Genomic DNA, 25,837 nt, shown 5'->3' with positions numbered 1-25,837 from the left:
AAACGTTTATTTTTCCTCATTGGTGGGGAAAAAAATGACACTGATGATGGTCCTACGAGAAAAAAACCTGACATCTGAATGGGCCCTTAAGTGATGGATGCAACACTTCAGATAATTTTGTCGCTCGGCTCTTATAACTGATCATGAGCCAAAAAATTGTTACCTTGGTCCTAGAAATACTGCACCTTTGGCCCATTCAACAGTTTTTGGCAGAAATCTGGTATAAAACTTTTTGAAAAATTTTAGAACTTTTGGAACAATATTGCAATTTTTTCAGTTTTTTACGCCATCAAGTTGAAAAGTGGGCAGATCTTAGTGGCAAGAAGACAAGTTCAATATAATTTACATCACGAGATTGGCTTAAATTCTGGCAGAAGTGTGCTCCAGTACCTTTATTACGCTGGTGCAAAGCAGCTAAATGAGGCACCAAATTAATTAGGAAGCGCACTCCCCTTAATGAATTTGGTACATCTGACTCCTGGGGACTCTTCATAAAGACGAACATGCGAAAGCCCAGTCTCGATGTCTATGATGCCATACAACCCTTAGAAAATATTTTTTTTCTAGATACTTGTGTGGCTTATTAGCAGTTTTTGGATGGGAAGGTTTCAGGTTTATTTAGTGATACGTTTCTATACAGTATGTCTCACACATCTTTAGTTTGCATCTTACAAATCTTCTTCCCTAGAAAACTGACTGATGAGACCCAATAAACACAGGACAGCAGAAGAAAATACCTGTAGAAACTGGCATATTGGAGCTTATCCCGTCCTCCACGTCCAAAGAAATGAACAAGTAAGGTTGTGTTGATGTCCTCACTCTCGGAAGTGGAGTCCTACAAAACAACATTCGCTTTTTTAGTTCCCGTTATTTATGAAAGATGTAGCAAGGAAGAACGTGAGAAAATAAAAGTCAAAAGATTACACAGTGAATCCTCCACTGATCACTCCTGAAGACCACCCCACCGCATATTGCACTTCCACACACTGTAGCCTAGGTGTATCGGACTTCATTTGTAAGAAGATCTACCCCTCTAGGAGACCATTTTTTCTATACTATGTGTGTGGGTCATCCTGGAGACGTTTCTCAGACCGTGAATTAAAGATGCACATTTAGTGCCGTATTAACAGAAGTACATGCAGCATATGAAGATACTAGCTGAAGAGCCCGGCGTTGGCTGGACATAGTAACCAACTGTGGTTAACAAATTATAATGATTATATTGCACATAAAAACCGTGCATCTAATCCTATACTCTGTGTGTGATACTGACTGCTGAGCCGTGTATCTAATCCTATTCTGTGTGATACTGACTGCTGAGCCGTGTATCTAATCCTATTCTGTGTGATACTGTCTGCTGAGCCGTGTATCTAATCCTATTCTGTGTGATACTGACTGCTGAGCCGTGTATCTAATCCTATTCTGTGTGATACTGACTGCTGAGCCGTGTATCTAATCCTATTCTGTGTGATACTGTCTGCTGAGCCGTGTATCTAATACTATTCTGTGTGATACTGTGTGCTGAGCTGTGTATCTAATCCTATCCTGTGTGATACTGCCTGCTGAGCTGTGTATCTAATCCTATCCTGTGTGATACTGTCTGCTGAGCTGTGTATCTAATCCTATCCTGTGTGATACTGTCTGCTGAGCCGTGTATCTAATCCTATCATGTGATACTGCCTGCTGAGCTGTGTATCTAATCCTATCCTGTGTGATACTGCCTGCTGAGCCGTGTATCTAATCCTATCCTGTATGATACTGACTGCTGAGCCGTGTATCTAATCCTATCCTGTGTGATACTGCCTGCTGAGCTGTGTATCTAATCCTATCCTGTGTGATACTGACTGCTGAGCCGTGTATCTAATCCTATTCTGTGTGATACTGTCTGCTGAGCCGTGTATCTAATACTATTCTGTGATACTGTGTGCTGAGCTGCATATCTAATCCTATCCTGTGTGATACTGTCTGCTGAGCTGTGTATCTAATCATATCCTGTGTGATACTGTCTGCTGAGCCGTGTATCTAATCCTATCATGTGTGATACTGCCTGCTGAGCTGTGCATCTAATCCTATCCTGTGTGATACTGCCTGCTGAGCTGTGTATCTAATCCTATCCTGTGTGATACTGACTGCTGAGCCGTGTATCTAATCCTATCCTGTGTGATACTGCCTGCTGAGCTGTGTATCTAATCCTATCCTGTGTGATACTGACTGCTGAGCTGTGTATCTAATCCTATCCTGTGTGATACTGACAGCTGAGCCGTGTATCTAATCCTATCCTGTGTGATACTGGGCTCCCCCTGCAGTCTGTGTCAGAGGGTGGTCTGTGTTGGCACGGTAATAAATTGTGTTATTTCCAGCTTTACAGAAGGACGATAACACCATAGAAATGATAAGAATAATAGGCCTCAGTTACCACAACTGTCTACAAAGAAAACTGTTGCTGATAGCAACCAATCACAGCTCAGCTTTCATCTGTTAAACAGCTCTGGGACAGCGTGGCGAGTTTTGAGTGGCGACTTTTGTGTTTCGACTTTTATGTGGCGAGGTTGGTGTATGTGTGGTGAAATGTGTGCTGAGGGTGGTATATGTGGTGAAGCACGTGGTAGTGTGTGGCGCATTTTGTGTGTGTGTTCAGATCCCCGTGTGTGGTGAGTATCCCATGTCAGGGCCCCACCTTAGTAACTGTACGGTATATACTCTTTGGCGCCATCGCTCTCATTCTTTAAGTCCCCCTTGTTCACATCTGGCAGCTGTCAATTTGCCTCCAACACTTTTCCTTTCACTTTTTCCCCATTATGTAGATAGGGGCAAAATTGTTTGGTGAATTGGAATGCGCGGGGTTAAAATTTTGCCTCACAACATAGCCTATGACGCTCTCAGGGTCCAGACGTGTGACTGTGCCAAATTTTGTGGCTGTAGCTGCAACGGTGCGAATGCCAATCCCGGACATACACACACACATACATACATTGAGCTTTATATATTAGATTGGTCTTGAGATAAAACGCGTACATGCATAACATCTGTAGGATAAAGGATAACACTCCTGTTTGGACTTGGCATCAAAGTTACGATAGAGCGTTAAGAAAAAATGGTGTCGCTGTGGTTTCACTTAATTAAGGTTTCTTGCAAAATCAGCAGCACACCTGTCCTCCGGTTGTCTGGTACTTCACTACAGCTTTATTGAAGTGAATTTGTCTAAAGGTTAAAGGGAACCTGTCACCAGGTTTTCCTAATATATGCTACGGTCACCACCTTTAATGCCTCTTTTACAGTATTTTAGTAGAGCTGTATATAAGTCCCAAATCTCCTCTACAGATACCCGAAAACACAGTTTATAACCACCCATATAGCGCGGTACGATCCATTGGAAGTCGCTGGTCTTGCTCCGGCACCTCCTCTCTCCTCGTCACAATGACTGTCCGCCTTCTTGCTTCATGTGGATGACGCGTCCTGTCCTACATCATCCACAAAGTGCCCGCCGATCACGCTCCTACGCAGGCTCACTTTGTTTTCCCCTGTTGAGTATTGTAACACACATTTGCCGGGAGAGGCCAAAGAGCGCCGATGACCCGGAAGTAAAGCTGGCGCATGTGCCTTACAGTACTTTGTTCTGCCCCCAGCAGAGCAGAGCGAAGCACACCTGCGCAGGATCGCGATTGGGGGAACAGTGTGTGGATAATGTAGGGGACATCATCCATATGATGCAGGGCAAGAGGACAGTGACTACAACCAGAGAGAAGGTGTCCATCGGACCGGACTGTGCTGTATGGGGGGGGGATTATAAAAGCTATTTTTGTGCTATGCAGAGGGGATAGTGGACATATACAGAGCTTACTACAGAACCGTAAAAGAGGCATTAAAGGTAGTAGCCGTAGTTTATATTGGGAAAACTTGGTGACACGTTCCCTTTAAGGGTTTATTCCTAAGATAGTGAGTTTGATGGTTGGGAGTTTGAACACTGTGATCCCCTAGCAATCTCAAGAAGTGGACCCTAGGAACCAGGCTCTGCAAAGCCGAGAGCGGAGGTGTGCATGCTCGACCCCAACTCCACTGGGACTGTCAAAATTAGCCAAGCAATGTAATCCGCGTTCTCCACCAGCTCCACAATGAATGGCGCAAAGTTGGAGGATTCGCATCTCCACTGAAGATCTACTGGTCGCCCCTGATTCCAGAGGCCCATTTTTTTCTTTTATCGTTGGGGGTCCCAGCAGCAACAGGGCCCACAATGATCAGTATGCAATCTTCTACACTATGGATAGGGTATAACTCACTAGAACATAACCGCCTGTTAATAAAATACCGTGGATAAGTGTGGTATTTTTTTTCTTTTTTAAACAAAGCAGCCATGTTTTTCTAACCTTGTAACCTCTAGCGGCAGCTCTCCAGGGATTTAGTGCCGGGGGTTTTCTGCTCTATCATTGATTTTTCTAACCTTGTATTCTCTGTTTAGGAACCATGGTAGGAAGGAAGATGGAGACTATATGGTAATAAGGCCAATAAAATGTAAGGTTTTTTTTTTCCTATTCTAACCTGGTGATCTGACAATTTCTATTTACTTCCATAGAGACAGGTAATGTAACCGAGCTCTCGCAAGACAGAGCTGCTGATTTGCAGAACATAATCGAGTGCGAGGTAAAGCCTGTGGACACATTGCATGTCAAGCTTCCTAGAGAGTCGTATAGTAATGGTAAAGGAATTTAAGCGCCGGAGTCTGAGACTTCAGAGCATGCTACACACAAGGGCTGCCCCGTTCTCCAGTGATTCATATCTGTATCTGTTTATTCTGCTGCCTCCACGTAGAAAGCTCTTACTGAAATCTGCACCAAAAGCTTTGCGATCTTCCACAGCTGTGTGTGTCCAAATACAACCATGAGTGATGAGGCGAGGCACAGAGGACACGGCCTGGAGGGGACCACTACACATGCCATACATTGCTTTCTATGCTCTAGCCATAATAAGCCATATTCAGGACCACAGGGACGAGCCATTGTGGTCAGATCAATCCCTCTTAATACAACTTTTACTAAAATTGAGCGGTTTACCACGGGCCCATGTTGCCTGTGCGGTAATTAACATTTTATCACACCAATATTTTGATCCAATTTAATTAGGCTTAATAGATACAATTTTAGGAGTCACCAAAGAATTATTATATGGCTGGATATTTATTTGAATAGCCAGCATGTAATCCTTTTTTTTCCCGCATGACCATTACAGGGAAAAAGTATGGCTAGTTGGATGAACTAACCACTGGGGTGGGTATTGTTTTTTTTTTGTAGAAAATCAATCTTTAGGTAACAACGTCCACATTCACATCACACTAAAGTTAGTCCATAACCGCCAATATTTGCAGGCAGTCTAATGTGCTAGAGAGGCCTCATGACTCTTTCCCTCAAGCGATGATGTCAGAGGAAAAAAGGATCAGGCTGGAGGAATTCCTTCCAATGACCGACCCTTTTGTTTGGTGGAGAGAGAGAGGCCATTAGCAAAGGAGTCAGTGGCCGTCTCATACAAAACACAGGAATGTTCAACGAGGTCAAATGTTGGAATAGTCAAATGGGAATAGGACACTGAAGAAAGCATACACCCAAAAACAGCATGCAAGAATTTCCAGCAGGAACAACGATCTCCAACTCAGCACAGTGACTCCAAGGAGCTAGGAAATAAAACTTTCACTGGCAAGAAAGAGAGGGTCTGGCCAGATTTTATAGTGAGAGGAAATGACCAGGTCAGGAACAGCTGTGAGATGGACCTGCAAGTTTCTAAAAGTATACAAGGGGTCGATAACCCCTTCATTACCAAAGGAAACTGAATCAGGAGTTCTCCTTGTGATCAGCTATAATCTGGGTGCACTTGTATACCAGAGGTTTTATAGACGTTATAATCTGTGGGCAAACCTGGGAGTGAGTGTTCTCCTCCTCCCAATATCATCAGTGGGTTCTCCAGGGCTCTTCTCCCAACTCATTATACACCACAAGAGATAATTATGAGCTGATGACTATTGGGCGCCTTCACTTCTGTTACATCTATACTTAAAATGACCTGTCACCATATATCTGTAAAATTAGGTATTATAGTTGGTAAAAGGTTTGCACACAAATAATATCCCGAATTAGCCAGAAAGCCAGCCGAAAAGACGCTGGATGACAAGGTGCTGAGCAGTTAAGTCAAAACTTCCCCTAAACTGAGCATCATTAGGAAGCCTCCCATCATTAGGGAACACGTAGAAGACTGATTTTTCTTGGCTAATGCTGAAAGCAAATTTCTTATCAAATTTCCCTTGGCCATACAGGTGTAAGTAGAGACGTTCATGCCAACAGTAGTTCTGTGTGGAGACAGGTTCTCTTCCAAAATGGCTCAGCTGCACAATTTATGATATGTTACTCATGTAATACACCGGACACCTATTAGATAACACGATGAGTAGGCTTTCCTTCCATCATGTCGGCTATGTATTCTGGTGCTTGGATTGGTGGGTTTTATCTAAAGACACTCTGTAATCCGTGGGACCACTGAATGGTGTCTAGATTAGGACTATCTATTCTGGAGCTGAACAGTCTTTGGGTTTGATAGGTGCCATATGCTGAATGCACACATACTTCACTGTACATGACGGGAGTTATCTTGTGCTAATTAGGTGAACTGCCGGCTAATCATGTTAGGCGGGGACGCTCCTGTTTCTGGATGAACAGCTGACGTAACTCCCCCTCGAATGCTGGAGAGGCTTCAATCGCTAACACAAGCAATGGAAGTCCTCTTAATGTGTATCAAATGCCGGACGCAGTGTACTCCAGCCTCGAAGGGCATGTTCACATGTAATGATCTGGCCGAGTTTATTAGTAGCAGCAAAGTGAATGAGATGTCAAAAAATCTCATGCATGCACTTTTTTTTTTTCTTGTGCATTTACAAATCTGCAGCTTGTCAAATTTTTTACAATTTTTGTAGAACTTTTCATCCATTCTGACAAATGGGGAAAAAAGCAAGTAAAAACACATCAAAAGCACATGCAAAAAAACACACCAAAAAGGTGCGTATATTACGCAATGCGTAAGCATACCCTAAAGGGGGGTTTTCCCTTTATACACATTTATGGTTATGTCACATATAATATTCAAGGTCCTGCCATCTAATAGATTCAGACATTACTAATAATATAATTATTTTTGAGGCTTGATAAAGGACCATGCAGGTCTGAAACATGTTGCCTGAGAGCGCAGCGGATATTTCTTTTCTGCCTTTTTAATTTCTGTGCTGTTGAACTTCTTTTGCTTCACAGGCTTACAGAATATGGAGGTGTAGCTAATATGTGCAAAATGCAATCAGTGAAGCGATATATCAGGAAGATTAGAGGCGAAGATTTACAATGACGGATGTGTAAAGCATCTTACATGTACAGTGTGAGCAAAAGAGATGTGCTGGCTGTAACATACAGCCGGACACTGTTTAAAATACAAGGGTTTCACGGGTGTTGTTCACTTCTGTATGGGGATGTGAGCGGTGCTACTGCTGAAGATTTCTCTGGTGTTTGTTAGAACAATTGATATATATCTATATCATACAGTTGTCATCATCACACAAAAGAAATGTAATAAGTCATTTACACTGCTTAGTGAACACTTAAAAAATAGCCAAACCTAAAAAAAATGGAATTCTTGGGATTTTTTTTTCTTATAAAAAAAATATATTAAAAAATACAAAAAAAGACCCTCGAGAATTAAAGGAGTTGTCCACTATTCGGATAACCCCATCAAAATCTGAGTGATTGGCCCCGATAAAAGAAAAAACACTCATATTCACCTCCCGTGCCGAAGCTGTTCCAGCAAGATCATCACTCGCTCTGCCGGGGCTCACGTGAGATTATGTCATGTAAGCCCTGAGCCCAATCAGCACTGGCATCCAAGTCCCCACCTTCAGACATTGTTGTAACCAAGAGGAAGTTATGTGGTCAGCCACAACTCTCCCTTTCTGTTAATTAGTTACCCTTTTGAAGGCTGTACAGTGACACCAACGCTGACTGGGAGCAGGGATCACGTGTCATGACCTCATGTGAGCCCCGACATTGCTGGAACGCCGCTGGCACGAGAGGTGAGTATAAGTGTTTTTATTTTATCAGGGCCAAACATTCAGATTGAGAAGGGGTTGTCCTAGCAGTGGAAAACCTCTTTTATGAATATATTATATGTACACTAAATTGTACGTTAAATTGCCTTTATAATACACAACTCGTCTTGCAAAAATAAAAAAAAATATGGAAGAATTAGAAAGTTATGATTCTCTGATCACAAAAGATGAAGGTTCTACAGGACTTTAATAGTGACAGCTGTAGGAAAGCCAGGTAGGCTAGGGTTAAATCCTAGCACTATATGTTCTATTAGGGGCACCCTGGATAGCTATGACTAGAACTAGGCCAGGTGTTCCCTAATCAGTCAGCTGGGGGAAGCTGAGCAGAGTGGATTTGTGTTGGAGCTGTAGAGACGAGCCAGAATCTCTCTAAAAAGAGGCTGTGTGCACCAAATTAGAAATATCACTGGTTGCTATAGAAAATATATGTTTTGTGTGACCAAGCTTGGGCTGGCTGAACCGTATCTGAGGTTGCCAGTGTCTACATTGTAGACAAGGCTACGGATTTTATGTTTATGGTTTTAGTGCTGTGCAAACAGTGGTAATAAACACTATTCCCATGAGTGATTAAAAAACCCATGTGTTTTGGTGTTCCAAGCAGCAGCCAAAGAAAGTGAACCCCTATACAGCCTGTAGTTAAGGGCCACATACATACAGCTGCTTCTCACTAAATTAGAATATCATCAAAAAGTTAATTTATATCAGTTCTTCAATACAAAAAAAGAAACTCATATTATATAGAGTCATTACACACAGAGTGATCTATTTCACGTGTTTATTTCTGTTAATGTTGATGATTATGGCTTACAGCTAATGAAATCCTCAAAGTCATTATCTCAGTAAATTAGAATACTTTATAACACCAGCTTGAAAAATAATTTTAAAATCCGAAATGTTGGCCTACTGAAATGTATGATCAGTAAATGCACTCAATACTTGGTTGGGGCTCCTTTTGCATCAATTTCTGCATCAATGCGGCGTGGCATGGAGGCGATCAGCCTGTGGCACTGCTGTGGGGTTATGGAAGCCCAGGTTCCTTTGATAGCAGCATTCAGCTCGTCTGCATTGTTGGGTCTGGTGTCTCTCATCTTCCTCTTGACAATACCCCATAGATTCTCTATGGGGTTAAGGTCAGGAGAGTTTGCTTGCCAATCAAGCACAGTGATACTGTTGTTTGTAAACCAGGTAAGTCCTGCTGGAGAATGAAATATCCATCTCCAAAAAGCTTGGAAATCAAGGTCCAAGAGTCTGGAGGAAGAGTGGAGAGGCCACAGTCCAAGCTGCTTGAGGTCTGGTGTGAAGTTTCCACAATCAGTGATAGTTTGGGGAGCCATGTCATCTGCTGGTGTAGGTCCACTGAGTTATATCAAGACCAACGTCAGCGCAGCCGTCTACCAGGAAAATTTTAGAGCACTTCATGCTTCCCTCTGCCGACAAGCTTTTTGGAAATGGAAACGTCATTCTCCAGCAGGACTTGGCACCTGTCCACACTGCCAAAAGTTCCAATACCAGGTGTAAAAACAACAGTATCTCTGTGCTTGATTGGCCAGCAAACTCACCTGAATCTATGGGGTATTGTCAAGAGGCAGATGAGACACCAGATCCAACAATGCAGACGAGCTGAAGGCTACTATCAAAGCAACCTGGGCTTCCATAACCCCTCAGCAGCGTCACAGGCTGATCGCCTCCATGCCACGCCGCATTGATGCAGTAACTGATGCCAAAGGAGCCCCGACCAAGTACCGAGTGCATTTACTGATCATAAATTTCAGTAGGCCAACATTTCGGATTTTATAATCATTTTTCAAGCTGGTGTTATAAAGTATTCTAATTTACTGAGATAATGACTTTTGGGTTTTCATTGGCTGTAAGCCATAATCATCAACATTAACAGAAATAAACATGTGAAATAGATCACTCTGTGTGTAATGACTCTACATAATATATGAGATTCACTTTTTGTATTGAAGAACTGAAATAAATGAACTTTTTAATGATATTCTAAGTTTGTGAGAAGCACCTGTATTAGACTAATGTCAGGTGAACACGACGATATAAACTGGTTTAACTGACTGTCTGATGCATACGGTGATGTCATCTGACTGATCATCAGGAGAGATGTCGATTGTGCATGTCCGATCGTGGACTGCCGGTCGCATTTGTTCTCATGGAGATAAGGTGCCGACCGATGTGTCATTGGGCAGCTTTCTCGTAGAGAACATAGGAGCACTTGGCTGCTCCTGTGTAGGGGAAAGTCAACTGAGTTGGCTGTCTGCCGAAAGATTGGCTGAAGCAATGACTGGCAGACAGCAATCTAATGTGTATGGCCGGCCTTAGGGTAGCAGACAGAGGTTTGTGCTGTTAGTATCCCAATCATCAGGACAGTGAAGGGGTTGCGACGCCTGGTTTAGTGCTGCATCCCCATCATTATTTAAAAAGGCAAAGTTGGTCACCTGGTGTACCCGGTACTGGAACACTTCCTATTTATTTTATAGGATCACGCTAAAGATAAGTCATTAATGTTCCAGTCCCAGAACTTCTTTCTAATTCATCTGGAAAGCTGAGCGCTCCTTCCGTTCAGTCATATCTTCACCATTAAAGGTGTTAAGCATTACTAATCACATTGGCATCCCAAAGGAAAAAAAAAAGCAGCAAAAGACCTAATTGAACATAGTAAAAAAGTGAGGTAAGGGAGATCATATAGCAATTATTTTCATCCCATCATCCCAACTATTCTAAACCAGATGGTAAAACACACAGAATAAAGCCTTTCAATCCCTTAAACACTGAAACGTAGATCTGAACTGTTAACATTGCACGCAATATTTTGTCGAAAGACGTTCAAAGGATTGGAAGGAAACTGTAACATTTCGAAATGTCTGTCGGTGTCTTACATTTCCTCATTTTCATTCTTTGGGCCATGCTTTGCAAAATAAATAGCTGGAGAGAAAACACACACTTTACGTCAACCTCTAGGGCTCCAGGAGCGTCTGCAGCTCCGGAGAGTGGCCGGGATGGAGATCCTACTCTGTCACCACTTGCGTTGGGCCATTCTTTGAACATGACAAATACACTAAGCAACATGAAGATGGATTTTTTTTTTTCCAAGGGGAATGAAGGAGGGCAGAGGTATTTCAACAGAACTATTCTTATGACATCTAAATAGCCCCTGTGTCTTTTATCCTGCTGAAGAGGTAAGATGAAAGATGAGAATCTTTTCATGAGACTTAATACTAATGGTTATTTAGCTTTCAGCATATCTTAAGAAACCAAAGCCATTAGTTCAGTGTGGGTCTTCATGCTTATTGCATATGTGACATTTCAGATATTTTATAGCCCGGCTCCGGCGTTTAGTGGCGGACATATACATTAGGTTATCATTTAACCCATTCCAGGCCAAGGGTCCTTCAAATATTTTTGGGGAAAAGAAAGCAATCTCATATTTCAGACTTTAAACAAAAAGCTTTCTTTGTTTTTGCCTTATCTATGGCTTTAAAATGGAACCACTATTTATCCCGGTTTCCATATAATTTAGGGAAAAAAATGACAAAGTGGTTCTTTCATCTTGTACTTATAAACTGTAACATCAAAGAAAAGAGATACCAGGATCTTTAGTAAAATTATTATTATTGTTAGGTATTAAAAAAGTGCAACTCCTCTATAAAATATCTAGCAAACGGGTTTCTGACATGCAAACATCACACAACGACTACAGACGATAGTCTGAAACCCGTTTGCTAGATATCTTATAAAGGAGTTGCAACTTTTTAATACTTACCTAATAAAGTGTGATTTTACTGAAGATCCTGACACTGGAATCCCTTTCCTTTGACTTGTTCCTCCAGCGGCAGTGCTAGTCTCCATGCTTCGGATCTTCACGCTGACTTTTTTTTTTCTTTTTATTGTTTTATTCTTATAAACTATGAAATAGACCACATAAAATAATCACTACAGGACTTAAAAAGTGGAGGAAAAATAAAAACAAGCAAACAAAAATAGATTGTATAGAATGTTAGACTCTGTGGGGAGTTTGTAACTCTTCTGTTAGCACCTCTTTAGCTGTTCTATAAACCCAAAGTTCAGTTCCACTTTCTTTTGTTCTGTGGCACAATTCAGCACAGAGGATCAATAAAAAACTGATAAAATTCCTGATAAAATTTCCTCACTGAAGGATTTTCAGTTAACTCACTTTGCAGCTAGCAATGTGCAGGGAAACACAGAGCTTATAAAAGCCAAATGGTGAAACAATTGTAATTAAACCAAAATGAAATTTTTTTTTTAGCCCAAAATACATGCATTTAAGTAATAAAAAAATCAAAAAACAATATTCATATCCTTTAAGGTTCTAATGCCCTCCTTATTTAACATGTACATAACATTCAGGTACATTTTTTTTGTTTTTAATTATTTTATTTTCTGCCCGCCCCATTTAGATAGACTGGCAAGTGTCTCCTTAAACACACATGTAAAAGGAGTGACCTGTCAATCTAGGAGAGCAGGGAGGGGAGAAGCCAATGGGGATCTGCCTCTGTGACTAGTCCCTGTAGTCAACTTTGTACTGTGCCACTGCTTTAAAGTATTCTTTAGTTACAGGGAATTTATCAGAAAACAATTTGTTTAAATTAGGTTTTTGTTACATATATATACACACAAACACACACATATATATATATATATATATTTTTTTTTTAATTAGCAATGTTTTTTTCTTATCACAAACATTAAAACAAAAAAACCAAACAATTAAATGATTACATACTGGTCAATGTGGAATTTTTAGATTTATGCTTCCAATTCTCTGAGGAAGAGTTTTCAGCAGGGTCCCTATCATCAGAGGCAGGATTACAATGACAGGTCACACCTCTGTAACAAGCTGATAACACAGGATCCACCAATTAGAATAGGCAATGTCACAGCTGACCCTGTTCCCTCCCTTCACAATGACTCTTGCACACGCTCATTAGATGCCTCAATACAAAAAGATAAGGTCAGAGTCCATTCACAGAGGCTAATGTTCATGCGTTGTTTCCTGAAACAGGAACTTTTCTTTTTCTTTTTTTTTTAATACAGATTGGGATATGCAAAAGAAAAAAAAAAAGGGCAAATTATTTGAAAAAATTAATTTAACCAAAAAAAAACTGATTACATGAATAGTTTTTTTTTCTGACGATAGCTTTCCTTTACAATAATGCACCGCTTGAGTGCTAAACATATATGGCTGCAATAAAAAAGCAGGTCTCTCTGATTTATGCTGCCGGTGGTTCGGGCACCATAAATCTCATGACAGGTCCAATTTAACTGCAACGAGTTGTCACTCAGCCATTAAACTGCAGATTGTAGGGTCAAACGGGTTAATACAATATTGTATGGAAGTTCTAGTTCTTCCCCTGGCAATTAATAACCCTTTCGATACTAATATGGCTTGTAAAAAAAAAAAAAATATATATATATATATATAAAAAAAAGTTAGAAGTAAACAGCCTGCCGCGGCTTGCATGGTTGCACATTAGATAACTTTCCTCACTGCAGCCTATAAATTAGGTAGGTTTTAAAGAATTTCTAGCTGTAAGAGCATGTCTAAGGCACCAATGTTATATTTGTAGATTCAGCCCTATACATGACTCGAAAACCCTAGCGAGCGAGGAAGCCGCGGCGGAGCTCTCCAACATACTGATGGGAAGGAGACACATATAAACAATACCAATCCCAGCAGCATGCAGGATAAATACGCGCTGACTTGTTTGCGAGTCCCTTTATCAGCCGGGATTCCAAGGTGGGATTGGCGGACGTCCAAGCACAATGTTAGTGGGAGTCGCGGATCAGTGTTACAGAACACAACCGTCTCTGAAAAGCTCCCGACTGCTGCTGGGAGAACTGCAAAGATCTAACCTTAAATGAACGCACATTCTTGTTTCTTATAGGAGATAAATCTTTGGGCGTGTGGGATTTTCAAATATTTAGTTAGAATTTTTAAGTCATATCATAAAACACCTGAAATCGGAGCTTTAGGGGGGATTCTATACTTTAAATATAAAAGGGGGGTGTAATTGGATATCATGAAATCGGGAATGTGTAAAAAGAAGAAATGATAATTATTTGCCTTTAGAATCCCCCCAACACACAAGCACAGCGGCGTAGGTGGTCTCCTTCAGCACCAAAAGTGACGGTGTCCCATCCATCATCTGACTACTGGCATCAAAAATTATCGCTAAGGGTCAGTGATTACCGGGGCTGTGTCTGTACGCAGGCATCGTCCGATGGGACTACAAGTCCCATCGGGCGATGCCTGCTACACTGACAGTGAGTGACACATTAACCAATGATAGGACAGTAGTAGTCCCATCATCCGGCTAATGTGTTGAATGTAAAAAAAAAACAAAAAAACAGAACATACAACATAGAACATACATATACCATACAACACATAACAGAGTACATACTTACCAATCACCTAATTCCCCGAAGCCCTCGTCTCCTTTAATAAAAATAACATAATAAACCAACCTATACTTACCTTTCCGCCGTAGTCCAATTAATAATGAGGGTCCCATGACGATTTCCCCTATAGAACAGTGACATCAGGTGATCATCATTGCTCTACAGGGGCTCCAGCGATGAAATGACAGGCGGAGGTAATCCTCCGCTGTGTATACCTCCGCCGCAGGGAAACAGGTCCCGTGAGAGCCTGAACTCAGGTAACGTCAGTGATGCACTGCAGTAGCCATTGTCTCCTGTCACTTTATCACTGGGAGGCCCTACAGAGCAGTGACATCACCTGATGTCACTGTTCTATAGGGGAAATCATTGTGGGACACTCGTTATTAATTGGACTGCGTCGGACAGGGAGCATACAGTTGGTTTATTTTTTTACTTTTTATTATAGGAGACCGAGGGCGTCGCTTGGATCTGGGAGTACAATAAAAATATGAAAACCGTGTTGTGTTTTTTTTCATTAAAACACTTTATTCTTATGTGTGTGGTTTTTTATAACCCTTTAAAACTATAAGATTAATAATGGATAGGCGTCTTATTGACGCCTCCCCATTATTAACTGGGCTTAATGTCACCTTACAATAGCAAGGTGACATTAACCCCTTATTACCCCATATTCTACCGCTACACGGGAGTGGGAAAAGAGGGGCTAAGTGCCAGAATTGGCGCATCTTAGAGATGCGCCATTTCTGAGGCGGCTGCGAGCTGGTATTTGTAGCCAGCGGGGGTCAATATGTCAATATCCATGGCACCTTCCTAGGCTATGAATAATAGCCCGCAGCTGTCTGCATTGCCTTTCTGGCTATAAAATATAGGGGGACCCCACATCATTTTTTTTTTTTTTTGGGGGGGGGTCCCCCTAATTTAATAGGCAGTAAAGGCTATGCAGACAACTGCGGGCTGATATTCATAGCCTGGGAAGGGGCCATGGGTATTACCCCCTTCCCAAGCTACAAATATTGGCCCCCGGCTTTCCCCCTCTGGCGCAGAAAATTGCGCGGGAGCACACGCCATTTTTTTTTATTTTTAAAATGAAACATTGTTCATTAATAAACATGGATATTGATATATCTATGGAAATATCTAAGGATATATCTATAGATAGATATATGGATATATCTATCTATGTATCCCATATCTATCTATGTATCGCATATCTATCTATCTGTGTGTGTAATGGAGTGTGGATTGGACAAATGTAAAAGAGGAGGTTGGACAGAAATGACATCATAAATTTTTTTTTTAAATAACATATCTTTATTTAGCTTACAAAAATGCATACAAATCCGCAGGCAAAACTGCACTGAAAAACTGCATCAAATCAGCGTAAAAAACGCACCTGCGTTTTCTGCCAAGAGATGCAGATTTTGTGCGGAAAAATCCGCAGTAAAATCCGCAACGTGTGCACATACCCCTTATAAAACTTCATAAAAGGAGGTTTGGAAAATAGCTCTCTCCCAGAAGGAAAGAAAATAATCTCGCTAGTGTCACCTGTAAAAATTAAAACAATCCTTGCAATATGACTAGGATTACATGGCAAGGTAGATTCCTGTTTCAGGGTACTTGCCCCTCATTAATGCAGACCACGAGTTGGTTGGTCGAAAGAGATAGAAAACGAAAAAATGTAGCAAAAGGGAAAATCACTCAGCCAACCAAACCCTTCTCTGCACTGATGAGGGCCTGTCCGCTGATGGGTGTTTGGATTGGCTAGTCTTGATATTGATGACCTATCAATTGGAAGGGTCAAGGTAGGTACTTACAATATGTAGCACTTTTTTTCCCTTTTTTTTTTTTTTTTGAATAGAGCAAATTTGCTTGTTTTTCACAGGAAAGACTGGTAATAAGACTTTAAGGAAATCCGCCAGCAGGTTTCTGCTATTTAATCTGAGAGCAGAAAGCCTGATTCCAGGGACGTTTCCCTCGCTCAGCAGTTTGCTGTACTTTCAAATACAATCAGCAGATTAATCACTGCAGGACTAGGTGGCTTTTGCCAGTCAGTCCATGTAAACTGTGTAACCCAGCCTCCACATTCGATTGGAAACTTTCTGCCTATGCACAGTGCACACAGGAAGCTGCCAATCAGGACTGTGGGCGGGGTTATACAGAACCCAGAATTGATAGCACGGCTACATCTACAGCACAGAAAACAGTAATTCTATCCACACGACAGCTAGCAACCAAGTAAGTGACTTATCACTGGAATCAGGGTCTCTGACTCTAAATTATTCTGCTATCGGATTACATAGAAAAAACATGGTGACGGATTCCCTTTAATACAGCTCAGGCGTTTCATTCAGCCGGCCAAACCCCAGTTTGCACTTAATAAGAGGCCTGTATCCCGTTTTCTGTAGACGGGTGTCTTCTCAAGCGGTCCTCTTACATAGGAGGCCATTAAAATTTAAGTCTAGGAAAACCTAGTCCCCAAAACAACATATCATTAGATTAGTACATTCAAGTTGCAGAAGTAATCCTAATATCCTGCAGGGCTTCTAGGAAAAATAATAATGGCAGTGTGAGTTCCAGATACCTCTGTGTCCTTCCACCAAGATACTAATTTAATTTCTAAATACAGAAACAGCGGCAGAAAAAAAACTTCAGTCAAAAGCTAAATATAAGTGTAATAATTATTTGCCATCTGGATCTCTGTAGTAATGGCACAAGACTCAGACCTGTGCGCCTTCAGTTCTTATTCCTCTCTGCCCAGATTGGCAAGAATATTGGGCGGCAAAAGTTTTTTTTTTTTCCTGTTTCCTCTACTTGATTAAAAGGGAACTGTGAATTTTGCCACATCGACACGTGCTGAATTATGCTGGTATGGGCCTTGGCTCCCAAAAGCGTGCACTTATTACAGCCTGCAGTAAACTAAAGCAGGGCTCAGATGAAAGCAATTACAGCGACATGCTGAGGATGGATACACGATAGACATTGCTCGGCCTAGAAGTCTTCTTATGCCGGCTAATGGGCTCCACAAAGCAAGTTAGTATCCCCCACTGCTCCAAACACGTCCTCCTCTCACTTACCCAAATGGTGCCTTGCTCCTCACTGATGAGAGGCATGAACTCCCGAACAGCTATGAATCTGTCTCCTTTCTTTGCGGAGAAGACTCTGGTTTGGCTAAATATCCTTTGGCTCTTGTCATACAATTTTCTATGGACAAATGGCTAAAACCCATGTCAGAAATATGATGGACCCCATTTTGGTCAATGGGGTCCGTTTGACTCCATATTTGTCCATTATGTGACAGATGATGCATCACATGCATGAAGTACAGTACATTATTCAGTTCCTTTATGAAACATAATCCGTGAAGTGACCAGATCAGAAGACCAGGCCAGACCTGACCGGTAGGTCTCCGGAGCTGAGCTAGGAGTTATAATTGCATAACCGTCTCCCATGAAGGACTGATGGACTATAAATCTCCATAAATTTAGCTTCGGGACTCCACATCAGGGAAACAGTACCCCAAGATCAATATCGACAGATAGAGAAGATAAATATAGAAGGGGTCTCATATCTAAAATCAACATGGAAACCCCATGTGGCGCTTGTACTAGTCACTCCTTTTCAGTAGAGGAGGAACCAATGCTTTTTGGAGCCACTTGTGTGTGAATGTCCCTTCCCATGATACGGTTTGTCAATTTTTGTTGCAAACTTTTGCAGGATCACACAGTCCAACGCTTCTTTATGTGGTCAAGCAAAATTCTCCCATATACAAAAGATCTTTTGATGATCATACAGAAATGGGTGTGTTAGGCCAATTTATAGTCAATATTATGGTCAGGAAGATGACAGTGCACTCTCTTGCCAGCTTTTTTCAGAAGTAGAGTCGACAGGAAAGAGAGCCCACAGTCAGTGCGCGTTATAAAAAAAAAAAAAAAAATACCTGGCGTACAGAGACCAGCTGCGTCCCCTGCCTGCCGGGTATTCTTACAACACGCACTGACAGTGTGCTCTCTTGGCAGCTTGTTACTTCCCATCAGAGCTGGTGAGAGAGAGCACTGTCACTGTGCATATATTGCACAGTGCCAACAACCTACTGAGCATGTGTCAGAATTGACAACCAACGCATGCTCAGTAGAACAGGGACTAGCCCAGCGCCTGAAATGGGAGTCACTATTGACGCTTCGTTTATAGGGAGGAGGAAGAGGCTGCGACAGTGACCGCAGGCTCTGCCCCTTGAGGACGCTGAGATATTGTCAAGCGAAACATCTTGAAAAAAAAAGTAGTAAAAAATACAAATAAACTTGTTAGATAGTATAGTGAGGCAATAGTAAAGAAGTCTAAATTAAAATATATTAGAAAATATATTATATTATGGCATTCAATAGATAGGCATTTAGGATGAAAATAAACTTGTGTTTCGGACCAGCCTTTTTATATAGGAATTTTTAAAAAGCTTTGTATCTTGCAAAGTAGAGATTTACCTACCTCCATCTTGAATTCATCTTTGGTGCCAAGAATTTTTTGCAACTACAAAGTAAAAACAGAGAAAATTACATATTTTTTTTTCTCATGCAGATCTAATGACAGACTGGATTTGTTTGGGTCCATCAGAACAGATGAATCTGAGGTCCACCCAACATCTATACATCTCAATGACTTGGTGATCCTTGGGGTTATCACACAGGACACCGTAAGGTCTAATGGGTTACTTGTCAATCATCCCATAAGGGAGCAAAGGATTGGCTCCAGTTTCAGGTCCAAATGGAGTTGTCTTCTGTTGGACCCTTGAGCCATATTATATTGGGGTCTTATTGGATAAGAGCTTGAGCCAATGTGAAGGTACTATGGTGGACGAGTTCAACTCTTAGTAATTCTAGATATAGTGGGGTAGACTTATGAATGTCTTCTCCAATTTAATGATAAATGCTCTACATTTTGGAGTGCATCTATAGTTTTAGACCTATGTATCTATGAGATACGTTTTGCATTTTTTGTTGTACAAGGGGGCATGGCTTAGAAATAAAAAGGGTGTGATTTATAGGATGGGGAGTGGCTTAAAGTGTGTCAAAATGTAGGAAAAAAGCAAGATAACCAAGACGTTGAATAAAATTAGATAAGATGCATCAAGTCTACCATCCAGTTGTGGTCACTGATAACGTTGGCATTTTCATCTATTAAGACTATGTTTTCAGGGTGTAAATTTTTGTACTAGATTAAAAGGTCTACCCCTTAACGTGCACGGTGTGCAGTTACAGGTCAGTGGCGGAAACTTCCCCATGAATTCAGATCAGAAAATTAAGAGACCGTATTTCTCAATGCATATAAAAATAAAGCACATACTTACTGGGTCAGTCTCACTCCTCAAAGGTCAGCAAGAATAAAAATTGACTTGTGGTTAAATGGCATTAAATAAACACATTGCTGATGTACAGGACACGGCAGTGACCCACGCGAGCAGGACATGCCTTCTCCTCCGACAGTCACATTTTTCCTATTCTATTAACACGGGCAGTGCTTTATAGGAGACATTTTTAGAATTTTTTCCCCTTGGTAATGAAGTGAAAGCATGCCGCACAAACATAGAACAGACGCTTTTCTAAAGTTAGAAGTTAGGGTATAATAAAGCTATCTATAAAATGTACTTCAAATAGATTAAGCACCTTAAAGGGGTTCTCCAGGGCTCCAATACTGATGACCTATTTGCCAGTTTGGTCATCAAGATTAGATAGGTGTGGATTCGATACCTGGCACCCCCAACGATCAGCTGTAAGCAGGTCCCGTGTCTGCCAGACGAGCTGGAAACACGCAGCGCCATACACTGTGTAGTGGCTGATCTGGGGTACTGCAGCTTAACTCCCATTTACTTTAATAGAAGCCAAGTTTGCAGTTTTTAAGAACGGCCACTACACGGTGTATGGAGCAGTTCTGGCTCCAAACATTGTGTGCTTCTATTGGGGGGGGGGGGGTCAGAAACCTGGTGACTGACCCCCACCAATCAAAAATATGAGACCTATTTTCAGGGCACATAGTCAATGACAGAGGGCTTCAGATGTCCTTGCACACGGAAAATCTGCAAAGGAATGCAGTAGCAGGCAAGTGGATGAGATGTTAACACATGGAAACTGATCTGTGGGTGTACATATTGAAATTAAGCAGCACAGCAATTTCTAATGCAGAAAGAGCAGCAACAGATTTTTTTTAAAGGGAATATATCAGTATGTTTTTGCTATGTAATCTGAAGACAGCATGTTGTAGGGGTTAAAACACAGATTTCAGCTATGCCTCAATTATCAAGCTCCATGGTTTAATTTGCTTGCAATGATTGTTTTAGTACCAGGAGCTCATCATTGCTGGGACACAGCAGCTCTATGCATGCTAGTCTGACACGCCCCCTCCTGTGATAGGCTGCTCACTGGCTTTTTGTTTTCTCTGGTTAATGGTCATGTGTTAATATGCACTTACATTGTGCATACACATTAACTTACTTTTCTCAGTTCAGATTTGTTTTTTATTTTTTTGTTTTTTATTCACTGGCTATGGATATTGTATATAAAGAACCTGATGCGGGCGGAGTCAGTTGTGCTGTGGGCGGGGTTATCTTTCTCAGCTCTGCTTCATGCTAATTCTAAAAACTCTGTGTCCGAAAGGCTGCACACAGTAGTCTAAGTGATACATCATTGGATTCAGCTTCTCTTTGCCAGATCAAGTAGCAAAAACCTGCTGACAGATTCCCTTTAAAGGGCAATATCTAATATCTGGTGCAGATTTCCATACAGATTTTTTCCTGCAAGAATACTGATACTGGTAAACGTATCATTATAATGAATTTTTTTTCCGAATATGCTTTCATTTTATATAATTTAATTTTTCTTAACATAATTATTGCTTGAACTGTGAACAGAAGTTCTAAAAATTACTTTACAGTACCACATAAGCCATAAAAAAGAAGCCCATTGATTCACAATTTCAATGCTGTAATGTCATCAGTCTGTCACCATTCACACTACCAGGGCTGTGGAGTCGGTAAGCCAAACCTGCGACTCCGACTCCTCAATTTCCCTTCCACTGACTCCGACTCCCACATATATTGCTTATATTTAAGTGAAAAATGTATTGTAGTACAATGTGAACATCAGACATTTAATCATTTCTATGATCCAATAATCAAGATATTTAGATAGAACATAATATCTATTTATTGGAATACAACTTTAGAACACAAAAAACTGTAATAAATTGTGAATATGTAATACACTGTATAATATCGATTACATACGGTACATACGGTACAGACCAAAGTTTGGACACACCTTCTCATTCAAAGAGTTTTCTTTATTTTCATGACTATGAAAATTGTAGATTCATTCTGAAGGCATCAAAACTATGAATTAACACATGTGGAATTATATAATTAACAAAAAAGTGTGAAACAACTGAAAATATGTCTTATATTCTAGGTTCTTCAAATTAGCCACCTTTTGCTTTGATTACTGCTTTGCACACTCTTGGCATTCTCTTGAGCTTCAAGAGGTAGTCACCAGAAATGGTCTTCCAACAGTCTTGAAGGAGTTCCCAGAGATGCTTAGCACTTGTTGGCCCTTTTGCCTTCACTCTGCGGTCCAGCTCACCCCAAACCATCTCCATTGGGTTCAGGTCTGGTGACTGTGGAGGCCAGGTCATCTGGCATAGCACCCCATCACTCTCCTTCTTGGTCAAATAGCCCTTACACAGCCTGGAGGTGTGTTTGGGGTCATTCTCCTGTTGAAAAATAAATGATGGTCCAACTAAACGCAAACCGGATGGAATAGCATGCCGCTGCAAGATGCTGTGGTAGCCATGCTGGTTCAGTATGCCTTCAATTTTGAATAAATCCCCAACAGTGTCACCAGCAAAGCACCCCCACACCATCACACCTCCTCCTCCATACTTCACGGTGGGAACCAGGCATGTAGAGTCCATACGTTCACCTTTTCTGTGTCGCACAAAAGACACGGTGGTTGGAACCAAAGATCTCAAATTTGGACTCATCAGACCAAAACACAGATTTCCACTGGTCTAATGTCCATTCCTTGTGTTCTTTAGCCCAAACAAGTCTCTTCTGCTTGTTGCCTGTCCTTAGCAGTGGTTTCCTAGCAGCTATTTTACCATGGAGGCCTCCTGCACAAAGTCTCCTCTTAACAGTTGTTGTAGAGATGTGTCTGCTGCTAGAACTCTGTGTGGCATTGACCTGGTCTCTAATCTGAGCTGCTGTTAACCTGCGATTTCTGAGGCTGGTGACTCGGATGAACTTATCCTCCGCAGCAGAGGTGACTCTTAGTCTTCCTTTCCTGGGGCGGTCCTCATGTGAGCCAGTTTCTTTGTAGCGCTTGATGGTTTTTGCCACTGCACTTGGGGACACTTTCAAAGTTTTATATAATTCCACATGTGTTAATTCATAGTTTTGATGCCTTCAGAGTGAATCTACAATTTTCATAGTCATGAAAATAAAGAAAACGCTTTTATTGAGGTGTGTCCAAACTTTTGGTCTGTACTATATATATATATATACATACACAGTATATATACTGTATGTGTATATATATATATACACTCACTGGCCACTTTATTAGGTACACCATGCTAGTAAGGGGTTGGACCCCCTTTTGCCTTCAGAACTGCCTCAATTCTTCGTGGCAGAGATTCAACAAGGTGCTGGAAGCATTCCTCAGAGATTTTGGACCATATTGACATGATGGCATCACACAGTTGGCGCAGATTTGTCGGCTGCACATCCCTGATGCGAATCTCCCGTTCCACCACATCCCAAAGATGCTCTATTGGATTGAGATCTGGTGACTGAGGAGGCCATTTGAGTACAGTAAACTCATTGTCATGTTCAAGAAACCAATCTGAGATGATTCGAGCTTTATGACATGGCGCATTATCCTGCTGAAAGTAGCCATCAGATGTTGGGTACATTGTGGTCATAAAGGGATGGACATGGTCAGCAACAATACTCAGGTAGGCTGTGGCGTTGCAACGATGCTCAATTGGTACCAAGGGGCCCAAAGAGTGCCCAGAAAAAATTCCCCACACCATGACACCACCACCACCAGCCTGAACCGTTGATACAAGGCAGGATGGATCCATGCTTTCATGTTGTTTACGCCAAATTCTGACCCTACCATCCGAATGTCGCAGCAGAAATCGAGACTCATCAGACCAGGCAACGTTTTTCCAATCTTCTACTGTCCAATTTCGATGAGCTTGTGCAAATTGTAGCCTCAGTTTCCTGTTCTTAGCTGAGAGGAGTGGTACCCAGTGTGGTCTTCTGCTGCTGTAGCCCATCTGCCTCAAAGTTCGACGCACTGTGCGTTCAGAGATGCTCTTCTGCCTACCTTGGTTGTAACGGGTGGCAATTTGAGTCACTGTTGCCTTTCTATCAGCTTGAACCAGTCTGCCCATTCTCCTCTGACCTCTGGCATCAACATGGCATTTCCGGCCACAGAACTGCCGCTCACTGGATTTTTTTTCTTTTTCGGACCATTCTCTGTAAACCCTAGAGATGGTTGTGCGTGAAAATCCCAGTAGATCAGCAGTTTCTGAAATTCTCAGACCAGCCCTTCTGGCACCAACAATCATGCCACGTTCAAAGGCACTCAAATCACCTTTCTTCCCCATACTGATGCTCGGTTTGAACTGCAGGAGATTGTCTTGACCATGTCTACATGCCTAAATGCACTGAGTTGCCGCCATGTGATTGGCTGATTAGAAATTAAGTCTTAACACACAGTTGGACAGGTGTACCTAATAAAGTGGCCAGTGAGTGTATATATATATATATATATATATATATATATATATATATATATATATATATATATATATATATATATATATATATATATATATATATATACACACACACACACACAACACACTATGACTTATCTCGGCTAAGATAAAGCCTAGATCCTCAGGCTACATTTACACTATGGGCGTAGCCAGGATCAAACCTGTGGGGGGGCAGAACCTCATACTGCACACCCCTACACTTGAAAATAAAGCCTGCAGCTTAAGAAGATGTGGTGGTGAATGCAGTCTATTTATTCCAACTATCAATTGATGTTGATGTGTTACTGAAGACAAGCAATGCCTGTCCTGGGCGTCCTTTTGGGCAGCTATGAGGTGTACCTGACTGGTGCTGAAAAAAAAAAGGAGTGTTAGTCTGTGTGCTATCCGGCTTTCATTCTTTTTGGTACAGATATGATATGGATAGACAGATATGGATAAATGGATGTATAGATAGAGCAGATTTCTAATCTGCTTTTGCTATTGAAAACATTCGCTATGAGCTCAAAAACCTTTCAGGTGATGCGGTTTTTTAAAAAGCTGATCGGCCTTTGCAACTGAAAAACGTATCCTCAAAAAACGCAGCAAAAACGCTGTGTGTGAATGTAGCCTTAGATCAGGAATAGAACAGCCATTTATAGGACATTTCATAACTTTCCCAAATTCCTATGAAAAAATATTCAGCACATTCTGCATTGAACTACTGTACCAAATTTATTATATATTTTAGGAGTCAGCCCATTTTATACCGACTCCAACTCCGACTCCACCAAAATGAGCACCGACTCCGACTCCAAAGCCCTGCACACTACGGCTTTGGTCACTTAGCGTTTGGTGTGTATTGTTCTGCACATGCGCCAGGGGATTATACTGGCACATACTGTATGCCGAACAGGTTGATAAACCCCTATACCATGGACGCCAAGGGTATATCATTTTGCCTTTCACTAGGCACGCATACCTTGGCATAGCCTTTTTTTTTTTCTAGTTTTTAGTTACCGTACATGGTTTTAGATAGGGTTCAGACGGCCGTATTGCAGGTCCACATATGGACCGCAATTCCCGTGTAGACCGTGTGTTTCTTGACCTGAACTTCATAGACACATATGACATTATATGTTTGGGTGGGAAACACACGGTCTTGTCTAGTCAATGAGATCTGTATAAGGATAGCTCACCAGACTGGCCTAACGAAGAACAATCTGATGATCTTTTCAATACATCTATTATTCTTTTTAATTTAATTGTAGTCTATTCAGGATGTATGTAACTGTATGGCAAGTGAAGCATAAACATCATGTGAACAGAGCCTAAAGGTGGCCATGCACATTAGATAAATGATGGACGACTTGGCCGATTTCAGCAGGACTGGCCCATCATCTAATGTGTATAACGATGTCTCTGTGACAGATGTTGGGCTTTTATTGCAGTTATTTATTCCTT

The 25,837-nt window shown here is 41.4% G+C and overlaps 1 protein-coding gene across 1 annotated transcript in view; it reads right to left on the bottom strand.

The window, feature by feature from the left end:
- The window catches only part of MICU2 (mitochondrial calcium uptake 2), a 355,316-nt gene that overhangs the window by 41,306 nt on the left and 288,173 nt on the right, over positions 1 to 25,837 (bottom strand). The window contains exons 7-8 of the mRNA XM_073583037.1: positions 19,049 to 19,090; positions 738 to 835 (exon numbers count right to left, since the gene is read on the bottom strand). Coding sequence (XP_073439138.1) covers positions 738 to 835; positions 19,049 to 19,090 — 140 coding nt within the window. The remainder of the gene's footprint in view (positions 1 to 737; positions 836 to 19,048; positions 19,091 to 25,837) is intronic.

Source organism: Dendrobates tinctorius, unplaced genomic scaffold (assembly GCF_039654945.1).
Source record: "Dendrobates tinctorius isolate UK_male_01 unplaced genomic scaffold, ASM3965494v1 ptg000075l, whole genome shotgun sequence".
Taxonomy (NCBI): domain Eukaryota; kingdom Metazoa; phylum Chordata; class Amphibia; order Anura; family Dendrobatidae; genus Dendrobates; species Dendrobates tinctorius.
The sequence above is the reverse complement of the archived record's forward strand: the minus strand, read 5'-3'. Positions and strand labels throughout refer to the sequence as shown.